Genomic DNA, 12237 nt, shown 5'->3' on the forward strand with positions numbered 1-12237 from the left:
GGTGCCGGGAAGAGGAGGGGCCTCGCCTCGGGCGCCCGAGTGATTGGCTGCCCGGGGCCCCTGGCGAGGTCTGTGCGGTCCAGCCCGGGTGGAGAGGGGCGGAGCGGCCACTGCTCCAACCACCGCCGCCACCGCCACGGTCGCAGCCGCCGCAGCCTCGGCCGCCGGGCAAGTAGCTCCGAGCGGCTGCTGCTGCCTGGGCGCGCCGACGCGGACCGGGACGCCGCGCTCTGCTGGTTCCACGCCCGAGCCATGCCGGGCAGCCGCGCGTAATCGCCGCTCCCGGGTCGCCGCCGACCCGACCCTGTACACCGTCCCCCGCTAGGGCCCAGATTTCGGTGCTCCCAACTCCCTCGGTCTTCGCCGGCCCCTCGCAATCATGCCCCGGGTGACTGCGCTCGGGGCCCTTGTGCCACTGCTGCTGCCTCTCCTGCTACTGCTGCTGCCGCTGCCCCGCGACGCCTGGGGGCTCGGGGAGCGCTCGGACGCCACCTGGGACTACTCGGTGCTGGAAGACGAGGAGAGCGCGGAGCAGCAGCTGGAGCATTACCATGACCCGTGCAAAGCCGGTAGGTGCCGCCGCCGCCGCCGCCGCCGCCGGGGATGTCCGGCAGAAGTTTGTCTTTGAAATGCAAATGAGGTGGTGGGCAAGCCAGCTCAGCCGTCTGTGGGGCGGGTCTCCCCTCCTCTCCCCACCCCCCCGAGATCTCTCGAGCTCCCCGGGAAAACAATGCCCCAGAGGGACTGCTTAAATAACACTCCGACTGGGACGTCCCGGCCCCTGGTTTGCGGCGCGCACAGGGTGGCGGCCGCGGGAGCGTTCCCAAAGCGAATGAGGGCGGGTGCCCGAGGCCGAGAGGGGGCCCAAGGACTGGGGCGGGCGCCGGAGTCGCCTGACAGCCAGGTGGTCAACACGGGCCACCGTCGGTCGCGCTGGGCTGGAGCAGAGGAGCGGGAGCCGGGCTGGGCGCGGCGTTCTCAGGCTCACACGATGTTGCTGGCTCCGATTTCATGGCATTTGTAAGTTTCACGCAAAGTTTCCCAAGATCTTGTGGTTACTCTTGGGAAGAGAGTATTAAAAAGCGAAAAGCTTCACAGCAGGCAAAAAGAAAGAGGTAGCCGAGGGGGAATGTGTATGACTCAAGTTGCCGCAAACTTCCCTGTAGCCCCCTCAGTGCGGTCGCGCCTGGGGGTCTCCCTGGGCCGGCGGAGATGGAAGCCGTCAGGTGCTCTAATCCCGCCAGGAAGCCGCGCGGGGGTCTTTCTGGCGCGGGGGCACTGCAGCTCCCGCTTCCCACGAACCACCAACCGGCTTGTGTGTCCCAAGGGGAGTAGCTTCCGAGCCGGAATAGTTGAGGCGTCAGCCCCAGAAGGGCCCAAGCGCATGTTCCAAAGAAAGCCGATGGATCTGGGACAGTTCCCAGCTGGGACAGAGGGATACTCACGCCCCCGAGAGCGGACGGTCTCAGAAGCCCGCCGAGCGGCTCCTGGCCGGTGGCCAGGGGCCGCGGGTCCTGGTGTTTATCTCTAGGCAGGGTCCGGCCGCTTCACTCGGCGGCCCGCAGAGATGAGCGGACCAAGGGAAGCTCGCAGCCTCCATCTGCAGAAGGGCAGGGTGCTTTTCTTCCAGTTGATGAGGGAAGTGCCGTGCATGAGCCAGTGTGACCCCGTTCCCTCACTCCCTGGAAAACTCTAGTAGCCTCAGTTTCCTCATCTGAATTAGGGACAGTAATTGTTGGAGGACTCAGATAATCTATGGGGAAATTCTCTGCAAATGGAATAATTGTGATGACACTGTGATTATTTGTGTTGTTACTGCAGCGAGTGTGGTCTAAGCTGGGGGTTGGGCAGGTCAGAACTGGGTGAAGTCTGGGGGAGACCAGGTTACTGGGAAGCCAGAGGACCTAGGAGAGTGTGAGACTTGAGAATCTTGTGAAGGTTGAGGATCATACCAGGTTTGAGGGTCCTGGGCTCATGCTGCAGGAAGATTCCTCCAGTATAGCCATCTATTATTGCTGTACCTTGTGGGGCTTCTGAGTTAGGAAGGAGGGCAGAGTTGATTCCTGGCTAATTTGAGAGAATATCAGCAGGTAGTATGCCCTGACTAAGGTATCTCAGTTCCTCATGGGACCTCGGTCCTGACCAGGTTGAAGAGTCTCTGGAGCACTGAATGGTGCCCTTGCCTGAAATGAGGGGCACTGGGGCTGCAAAACTGGGATGGGGGCAAAGTGATCAGCCATCACCTGCACCTGTCAGGTCCTGGACTTTACTGGATGTGAACTGGGGCCTCTGGGAGGCAGTGTGGGCAGCTGGGGCCTGGGCTGGGGCAGCAATCAGTGCGTTCGGGAATGTATCGAGCACCTCTGGGATGCTGGGTGCTGATCTAGGGCCTGCGAATCCCGGTGAAAGAGGCATAGGTCCGTCTGTGAGGGCTCTCCAGCTCCTGGTCTCAGCCTTGTGGAATAACACTAAAGCAGGTTTGCCTGTTGGGGCCTCATTTTTCTCCAATAATTTTGGAGAAATGCTAGATAACCAGGGCATGCGTGTTCTGTGACTCTTCACGGACTGGACAGGATGGGCAGCAGGGCCGGAAAGTAGCTGTGTGGTTTCAGCCAGCTCCATTCATCCTCCGCAGCCATCCTCCATATTCCCAACCCCTTGACCTCTCCCTCATCCATACTGATGCTAAGAGTGACCAGAAGAGGGCGATGGCAAGGGAGACCTAGGGGAAATGTCACATCAGTCTACTCATGCTTCTGGAAATTCCCTGAACAAGGGAACCGCCTTCTGGAAGGACAATAAGCAGTTCACCAAGGACTGGAGACTCAGTGTAAGGAAGTGCCTCTCGGCTTGCGGGGAACACTGTCTTTCCTGGTTTCATATTCAAACCAAACCTTAAGGGGCAGCCTTTCCTCCTATCCCAGTCACATGCTAACTCCCTGACTCCTCTAGCCAGAAGTCCTCTGCCTAGGACCTGCCTCAGGGCTTTGAACCTAAAACACCTCCCACCTGCCCCTTCTTGAGCTGGCGGGAGGGGGGAGGGGGTGTGTGTCTCCATTCTGCTGTGGATGCAGAGTGCAGACAGAGAGTCTGGGGTCTGTTCCTGACTTCTCAGGAGCTGTGTACCCTGGCAAGCCCCTCCTCTCTGGCCCTTAATTCCTCATCCATAGAGTGAAACTGTTGGACTAGTTAGGGTGGCAAACTGACAGGTCCAGGAAGCTGGCTCCCTTAGTCCACATCCGCCATCTTGCCCTGCGCCCTCTTCACTCCTTGTGGGCACCTGAGTTTGTGCCCCTGGCCCCTTCCTTCTCAGTCTTCTATGGTTCTATGACCTTTGCTTCCAGCTCAGGATCTCAGAGGCTGAGCAAACGGGTCAGTGTTCTGTCATTTACAGTTTTACCATTTACACATTTTACTATTTACTCTGTCATTTACAAACTGTGTGTGACCTTGGGCAAGTCACTGAATTTCTCCATGCCTTAGTTTCCTCATTTGTAAATGAGGATGATTCCCAACAGATTAATGTGCTTAGGACAGTACGTGACATATAGTTAAGTACTTTATAAACAGATTTCCTAGAAACTTGTGAAAGAACATCTTCATGCTGACCTTTGAAGTAAGTTTTAAGGTGTAAAATTTAAATTTACTAGCAAACAATCCATTTGATGCTGTAAAAAGGGACGCTTTTAAAATCAGATGATTGTGGAGTGGGAGTGGGCCTGGGAAGCCCTCCTGGCCTGGGGCTGGTAAAATGCGTGGGACTTCCTGGGTGTGGTCTCTGTCTGGCGTCCTCAGCTCTGCTGTTTGTTTTTCATCTGATACTGTAAGTGAGGTCAAGAGTTCAACTGACAGTAAATTACAAGACATCCTTCCAACCACCACGGCCCTGAGAACAACTTTTGCAAAGCTTCTGAGGGCTTCTCCTGGTTGCTTGCCCTCACCCATAATTCTTTAGCTGTATTCAGAGCCAGAGGCCAGGATTCTTGTCCTGACCCTGCCTCTTACTCTTCGTGTGGCCTTGAGCAGGTCCTCCACGTCTCCATGCCTCAGTCTCCTCATCTGCAAAATGGGGGTGGGAACAAAACTGCTTGCCTTTTAGGATAGACATAAGGCTAGTTGTAGCTGTACTCCTGAGAGAGCAGAGTCTTAGACAGGACTTGTGTGTAGATAAATCATTTAGGAGGTGACCCCAAGGAACAGGGTGAGGGAGCAGGGCGAGTATGACAGGGAAAGAGGAAATCCAGTGAAGGGAGTGGAATTGAGGTAACTGCTTTAGTTGATGGGGCCATGTCCCCACCCAGGCCTTCCATAAGGCCTCCCATAATTATCTGCCCAGGGAATAGGAGGCTGGAGAATTTATCCAAAGGCTGCTGTCCTTCATTGTTTGCTCCCTTTTCCAGTTTCTATTCCTGTGTAAAAAACTACCCAAACTCTGTGGTATAGAACAACAGCCATTTTACTATGTTGGTGGGTCTGTAGATCAGGAGTTTGGAAAAGGCACAGCAGAAGTGGTCTACCTCTGCTCCCCAGTGTCTGAGCCTCTGCTGTGAAGACTTGCAGGCTGTAGGTGACTTGACAATTGGGGGCTGGAATCATCTGGAGGCTCTCTTGTTCTCTCACATCTGGCAGTTGAGGCTGGCTGTTGCCTGGGGCCTCAGTTGGACTGTTGGCCAGAACCTACAGGTAGCCTCTCTGTGTGCTCTCCATGTGGGCTGATTAGGCTTCCTCACAGCATGGCAGCTAGATTCTAAGTGTACACATCCCAAGGGAACCAGATGGCAGCTCTATTGCCTTTTATGACCTTGCCTCAGAAGCTACGTATCATCACTTCCACCATGGTCACAAGCTCTCCCAGATTCAGGGGAGGGAACATAGCCCATCTCTCCACGAGAGGCATGTCAAAGTCACATTGTTAAAAGAGCATGTGGAATGGGGGCTATTGTAGCAGCCAGTTTGGGAGAATATGACCATTCCTTGAGGCATGAACTTCCCTGCACCTGTGTGGGCGGGCTCCTTGAGCTCTACGGATTCCGAAAAAATTCTCAAGCAGAAAAGTGGGGAGCCATGCAGTGGATGCATGGAACTGCCCAGAGTTGAGCTGAGGATATGGGACTCAGGTCACCAACATTGTCTACCTGAGGCTCAAATGATATGCAAATAACCTTGTAAACTGTAAAGTGCTCTGTAGCCTTTTGGGTTTATTAAACCCAAGGGAACTGGCTGACAGCAGCTTTACTTTTCAGCTGGTGGCTTGATAAATGCCAGGGCCTTCACATATGATAAACATATATATTCCTTCATCAATAAATACAGTCGGCAGTCCCTGACGGCTAATGGCTCAGGAGTCAGGGTGAGGGTGCTGGCCTGGGAACTAGCTCTTTCCTCATGAGCAAGTCTGTAGCCCTTCCTCTCACTTTTAGACCTGACTTCTGCCTGGAATTTGGGGCCCCACTCCATCTTGTCATTCTCTCCCAGAGACAGTGACCTTACCAATCAGCTCCTTATTTGGGGGGTCACCGGAGCCCTCTAGGACAGCACTCTCTGGGCAGCTCCTGCCAGCAGCCCTCACGTTACTGATACGAGGCTGGAATGTCAAACTGTGTGAGGTCAGGGATTGTTGTCTGCTTTGGTCACTGCTGTAAGCCCAGTGCCCAGCGACACGCCGTAGGTACTCGTCAATATTTGCTGAATGAGGGAATGATGATTCTGGCCCTGTGTGGGTTGGGTCCATGGCTGGAGGAACCTCCAAGCTCACTGTCAGCCTGGAAGGGAAGCAGAGCCATCCCAGTGGGCAGCAGCCCTCCTGAGAGTGCTCCGGGTGGAGCTGGGGGATGTGGTCCTGGGCAGCGCTCCCCCAGAGTTTCCATCCTTCATGGCAGGGGCAGGTGCCCTGGATTCTTCTGTACAGGTGTGAGGCTTCCATGGTACCTCCTGGAAGGCTGTCTCCCTGGCACAGCCTGTCCCCAGAGCGGGAGGTGCCATCTCCCTGGCACCTTGTCTCTCCCCAGGGGCCACACCCAGGTGAGGGCGGCTGGCAGTTTTACAACTTTATTTTTATCCCTACTTGTCATGGTGTCCTTGCTGATTCGGGCAGGTGCTGATTTGATGGAGTTAAAATATCTCAGGGCTGTATGGAAATGAAATGTTTATCTTTCCCACTTCTCCAGGCAGGAGGCGCATCTAGTCCACCTCTGTCTCCAATTTTTCACCCGTGAAGTGCCCGGGGGCAGGGCATGAGGTGGTTAAGAGCTCGGGCTTTGACACTTGACAGACCTGGATCCAAAATCTGCTGCCCATGCAAGGCTTTGTGACCTTGAGAAAGTTACTTAACCTCTCTGAGCCTCAGTTTCCTCCCTTGAGAAGGACTAATATTCACTTCTCAGGGTCATGGCAAGGGTCAAATGATAGACTGTTTGTCGCGTGCTCAGCACATTTTCTGGACGAGGCAAGAGTTCAGTGATGGATATGTACATTACTAGGGCACAGAGCAGCTGCTCACAAGTACTTCTTGAACTCTTGTTGAAATGCTCTAGAGGAATTTGAATTTTTTTGTGATAAGTGAACAAGTGATTTCATGTAGTGTATTTAGTTAGGGATTCTTAAATTCAGACCTGATAATTATTGGTAAACAGGGTCTCAAAAGTAAGTGAAGGGTGAATTTTTTTGGTATGTGAGTTATAGCCCAATAAAGATTAAAAAGGAAAAAGTCAGTGATGATGAGGAGGGGCCAGGGCAGAGGCTGGGGGAGGAAACGCACCGTCTTGGTTCCTGAAGAGCTGTCGGCTGAGAGACACAGGCTGCCCACACTGAGGATTCGGCTAACCGAGTAGGCAGAGAACGTGTGGCCATCAGGTGCCCAACAGAGCCCAGAGGTCCCAGCCAGGATCATGACTCATGCTGGGGGGCGCAGGTGGTGCAGCATCTGGGGGAGGGGAGGTCAGAAGGGGAACACGTCAGCCCCTTTTGTGCAAGGATGTTCCAAGAGCTGAATGATAGTAAGAACACCTGCCCGTTGACCTTCACCCCAGCCCCCGGAGTTAGCAAGCAGCTGGGATGGTTCCCATTTTGCATCTGGAGACACACCCTCAGGCCTAGACCCTCTGCCCGACATTGGTCCTCTTTTGACTTCTGACGCTATCTCTGTAGGCAGAGCTCTACACTGGAGACAGAAAAGTCTCCAAGTGGGTCCGCAACTCTGATGTCAGTGGAACCCGTTTTCCATCTTTCTCCTGCCCAGCCGTGCAGCGGTCAGTGTCTTGCACCCTCTCCTGGGGGTGGTGTGTGTTGGGGGGGAAGTGCCCTTTACTCCTCCGTCCAGCCCAGTGAGAGGAGAGGAGGAGCCATGACGACAGCCCCTAGTCTGCAGGGCACCTGCCAGGCCGTGGGTGCTGAGGAGCTAAGTGCCAATCAGACCTCAGCCCTGTCCCCGGGAGCTCCTGGGCATGGCCTCCTCAGCGGGAAGATGCTCCTGATGGAAGCCGAGTGCAGACAGGCCAGCAGCACCTCCCGTCAGCTCTGGACCTTCCCCCGACGGCTGCTTCTCCCGCCACTCTCAGGGCTCTCCCCGGCCCCGGGGCCATGGTTGTTTGAACGCCTAGCTCCTCGCTGGCCTGTTGGTTCGGTACCCAAACTTTGGACTCAGACTGACTTGGATTTTCTTTCTCATCTCTGTCACTTACTGGCCGTGAGAACTTGAGCGAGTCCCGCAGCATTTAAAGTCTCAGCTTCCTCATGTACATCATGCGGTTAAGAGATACTCCTAGTTCACAGGCTGTTGTTGAATGAAAGGCACTTGATACTGTGCTGAGCAAATAGAAGCACTCAATAAATGTGAAATACTGCTGTCGTTTTGTGGCCTCCGAAGAAACTGTCGTGAGCATTAAATTGAATTACACGAACAGCATCACTTTCTGTTCCTATGAGAGCGCTGAGGAGTGAGCTGACTCTGGAGGCGCATTGCTGGGCTTCAGGTCCTAGCTCTCCCGCTGAATGGCTGTGAGGCCCTGAGCCAGCCGCTTAAGCTTTCTGGATCTCAGTGTTCTCACCCATAAAATGTGGATACTAGTGTCTACCACAGAGGGTGATTATAAAGGTTGGATGAGTTAACATAGACCAAGCACTTAGTGCCTGGAACACGGTAAACATTCAGTAAATATTGTTGTTTTTATTATTATCATCCCACAGAAATCCAACAAGGTTTCCAAGAGCAGGAAACCAAGTATCTGAACAACTGGAGCAGATGATGATTTCAGAGTTTTATGTTTCCTAGCGATGCTGATGGTAATAGTTCTTCTGTATCCAGAGACCTTGCTCTAAAAACAAATCTGCCGTGGCACTCACTGGCTTCTTTGACGTTAGGCTGGGGGTTCCACGTACTGCAAGCCAACCAGGTGTCCAGGCCCCACCCGAGAAGCCAGCCCCTGACCGGAGATGTGTGAATGGTGTTGAGTCTGAGCCTCCATTCAGCCAGTGGTTCCTCCCAGCCACTCCTCTTTCCAGCAGCATTCCTCCAGGGTCCAAATAGCCGAGCTACAAGCAGGATTTGGGCCCACGTCGCATTTGATGGCAATGCACATCCTTCTACCATAGGTAGTCAAGCAATCTGAATAGAGGCTGTAACTTCACTGGTCCCCACACCTTTGCCTTCTCACCCCTCACCATGTTTTTCAAGAGGAAGGACAATGATATTAACCTCTCACAGTGGTTACAGCATTGCCTTAGCATTGTTTATAAAGCTCCTTTCCTTCTGTTCTCTCCATTGGTCTCTCAGATAGCCAGGAGATGATCCAGGCACTCACGAGAGATGCTCTGAGATCTTATGATCTTGTGGGTGTTGCAGGACGAGGTCTGGGTGCTTGTACAGGGGAGAGGCTGGGCTAGGGCCCGCACAGGATACTGAACTTGTAAGCAGTGGGACAAACACCTCAAACCCCTGTTCTCCCGTTGAAGCACACCACCTCTCCAACCCCGGAACGGCTTCTCCTCTCCTGGATCGCTGACCCCCGCAGTCAACAAGCATCTCCCTGCTGCTCAGTCTGAAGGTCATATTTGTACACTTGTTCCACAGAGCACCATAGCCCACCACCTTCTCCCCACTTTTTTCTCTGTCCTTGGCTAGGAACCCAACAAGGATGAGGCAATTCTGGCCTTCAGAGTACTCTTAGTCCCAAAGCATAGGGAAGAATAAATGAATCATACAAGGTGTTGAAATGCAACTTTCTCCCTCTCTGTTCCCCCATCCCTTTCCCGCACGGCCCGGGGCAGTGCCTGGGTGTCAGGTCAGTTGAGGACGATGGGTCCAGCCACTCTCCCCAGCCCAGAGGGAGAGGGCCTCGATGGCCCATGTTTCCTAAGGAAGCCTTGGGTGAGTGGCAGCCTGGGTAACAGAGCAGAGCAGTGAAACATCCTGTTTAAGAGACTACTTTTGGCATCAGGCAGCCCGTGGCTTGAAGCCTGCCTCTGTCCTCACTGCCTGTGTGGTTTTGACTAAGTTTCTTCACCTCTCTCAGCCTCAGTTTCTTCATTTAGAAAATGGGAATGATATGAAAACCCATGAACTAGGTTTGTTTGCAGATTGAATGAGGCAGTGAACAAGAAGTGTTTAGCAAGCGGTCACTAATTTTTAGCTATTCTCCTTGCTATTATGATTATGCCTGTTATTGTTCCCCATTTAAGAATTTCCCTATAAGTGACAGTTTCTCAGTGGCCTGTGTCGGCTTATCTCTCCCTCTGCAGAGAGTTCTCTTGGGATCCAGAGCGTGCAGCAAGTGATAATTTATTGCTCCACAGCTCGCTTGCTCTCATCCATGAAGCAGGGAGCGGATAACAGATAAACCAAATGCGTAGAAGCAGGTTTCTCAGGGTATCCTCTTAGCCCGCTCATAATACGGTTCTGCCCGGATGCAAACATAGCGACAGGAACCGAACTTTCCTGCTGATTGGTTACAGACCTATCTGTGATCACACCACCCTCTAACCACTTCTGTCAATTACCAATAAATATTCTCAAGCTCGCCTGCATGAGCACTTGAGTGTTGATGTTCAGCCCCGAGTCTTCACCCGCTCCACCAGCTGGGCCACTTATCTCCCGGCTCATCCTGCAATTTGCACTGAGCCTCCTCCCCTTCCTCCCACCGGGGTTACTGGCCTTGAGTTGATGTGAGTCCTGCGTGAGCCAGTTTCCCACAGGAGCAGGCCACCTTCCACCCTAACTCTTTTTCCCATCCCTGGGTCAGTTTTCTTCCCGCTGAGCCGGCACTGGTTCGCCATCCTCTCCCCCTGTGCTCAGAGTCGGCCGTGGTTCGCTAAGGTCTGGGCCTCATGGTGGCATGTGCCAGGTGGCACCTGGTCGTGATGCCAGGTGCTTCAACCAGAAACCCGGTGCCATCCTGGATACGGGTCTCTCCCTCCCCTTCTCATGCAGTCCAACCCAAGTCCTGCCAATTCTGTTTCCAAATTTAAGCCCATCCACTTCTCTCCATCTTTACTGCCACTGTTTGGTCTAAATCCCACCGGCTCCCACGTAGGCTACTGCGATGGTACCTGAACCCATCTCCCTGCTGCCCCCTTGCCTCCCAAAATCTGTTTTCCGTGTTGCAGGCAGAATGATCTTTTTGAAATGCACGTTTGATCATGTTTGCAAAATTAGACCCACTTAGGACCTTCAGTTTACATATCCTTCCCCCGCCCAGGCCTTCTCAGGCCTGATCTCAATCAGGTCCCTTCTTTTAAATCTCTCATCACCTTTGTTTCCCTGCACGTTTTACAGTCCGTAACTGGGTATTGGAGTGACTATTTATTTGCTCAATGTCTGTCTCCATATCGGACAGTGAACTTCAAGGGGTAGAAATTAGATTCATTTGGTTTCCCAGTCACCAGCACAGTGCCTGGCACATGGTGGGTGCTCAACCAATATTTGCCAAATGAAAAACTGAGCAAATGAGATACTATAGGGATTTGGAAAAGGGATCAATCACTGTAAGATAGTCAAGGAAGGCTTCCTGGTAAGCCTGGTAAGCTAGTGAGGGGTGGTGCAAATTGTCATGTGTGTTTGCATAGGAGGGTGAGAAGACCATCTGCTAAAGAGGAAGTCGTTAAATAATATGGATCTGTGGGCGTTTTAAAACTCAAGCAATCTGGTCTTTTTTTTTTTCATGAATTTAAAAAAAAAATCACTGCTTAGGAAAATTAAGTTTTTATCCATTAATTTCCAAATTACTATAGATGAAAAGATACAAATTAGACTAAATTGGAAGCTTTTTTGTTATTCTATACTTGCATAGCCTTTCAAATATTAATTTCCTAGGATATGTGAGGTTTCCTCTTCGGTGCAATGGCCACTGACCTTCTTATGGGATGCAGGTGAAATCACTTGTCAATGCAAAATGTGTTAGAACTCGATGAAATAAAGCTTTGAGTTTGAGAAATAAAGATATATTTAAAAAGAAAAAAAAAAAACCTCAAGTGAGCCCTGAGTTTGGCCTGGAAGGATGGAAAGGATTTGGAGAAACTGGGATGCAGGGGAAGGCATTTCAGGTAGAATAAACATCATGAATCAAGGCAAGGCAGCAGGAATGCTTTGGATGTGTCTGGAGCTGTGGGAATACCCGGTTTAATTTGCAGAATAGTAGTGGCAAGATTGAAAGAAGCTTGGAACAGTGACCCTCAAGCTGAGACATTTAAGTCATGCCCCTTAAGAAAGGGGGAGCTATTGATGGTTTTTGAGCAGATGGCCGTTATGATGAAGACAAATGATGTTTAGGATCTGTAGAAGCGGGAAATAGGAGGACCACCAGGGGTTTTAGGCCTGGGAGCATCAAGTCCAGACTTGGGCCTCAGGAATGGAAAGGAAGGGAAAATGGGGGAGAGATCATGGCTTTGTGTGTGGGAGAGGTCCCAAGCTGAGCTCTGTCTCAAAGTCTAGTGAAACATAAATGAGTTCATCCAGAGATGCTCAGCAAGCATTGGGGTGCCCTTGAGATGGGCCGGAAAGGGAGATTATTTTTTTTTAACATAAAACAGTTTTCTTAATTATACAGCTAATATACATCCACTGGAGAACATTTAGAAAATATAGAGAGCAAGCAAGAGTAAAAATTTCTGGCAATTCCATGGCTGAGGAGTAACCGTTGTTAACACTTTGTTGTATATTCTTCCAAAATTTTTTCATACATGATTGTAATTTTTTTAAAATGCTACACATATAGTTTTGAATCTGCTTGTATTTCACTTTCACTT

General features: G+C 51.8%; 1 protein-coding gene across 1 annotated transcript in view; it reads left to right on the forward strand.

The window, feature by feature from the left end:
• Window positions 1–221: 221 nt before the first annotated feature.
• Window positions 222–12237, forward strand: part of TLL2 (tolloid like 2) — a 135204-nt gene continuing 123188 nt past the window's right edge. The window contains exon 1 of the mRNA XM_061194834.1: window positions 222–569. Within this exon, the coding sequence (XP_061050817.1) occupies window positions 380–569 (190 nt within the window). The 5' untranslated portion in view covers window positions 222–379. The remainder of the gene's footprint in view (window positions 570–12237) is intronic.

The sequence above is a fragment of the Eubalaena glacialis genome, chromosome 1, assembly GCF_028564815.1.
Source record: "Eubalaena glacialis isolate mEubGla1 chromosome 1, mEubGla1.1.hap2.+ XY, whole genome shotgun sequence".
Classification (NCBI taxonomy): domain Eukaryota; kingdom Metazoa; phylum Chordata; class Mammalia; order Artiodactyla; family Balaenidae; genus Eubalaena; species Eubalaena glacialis.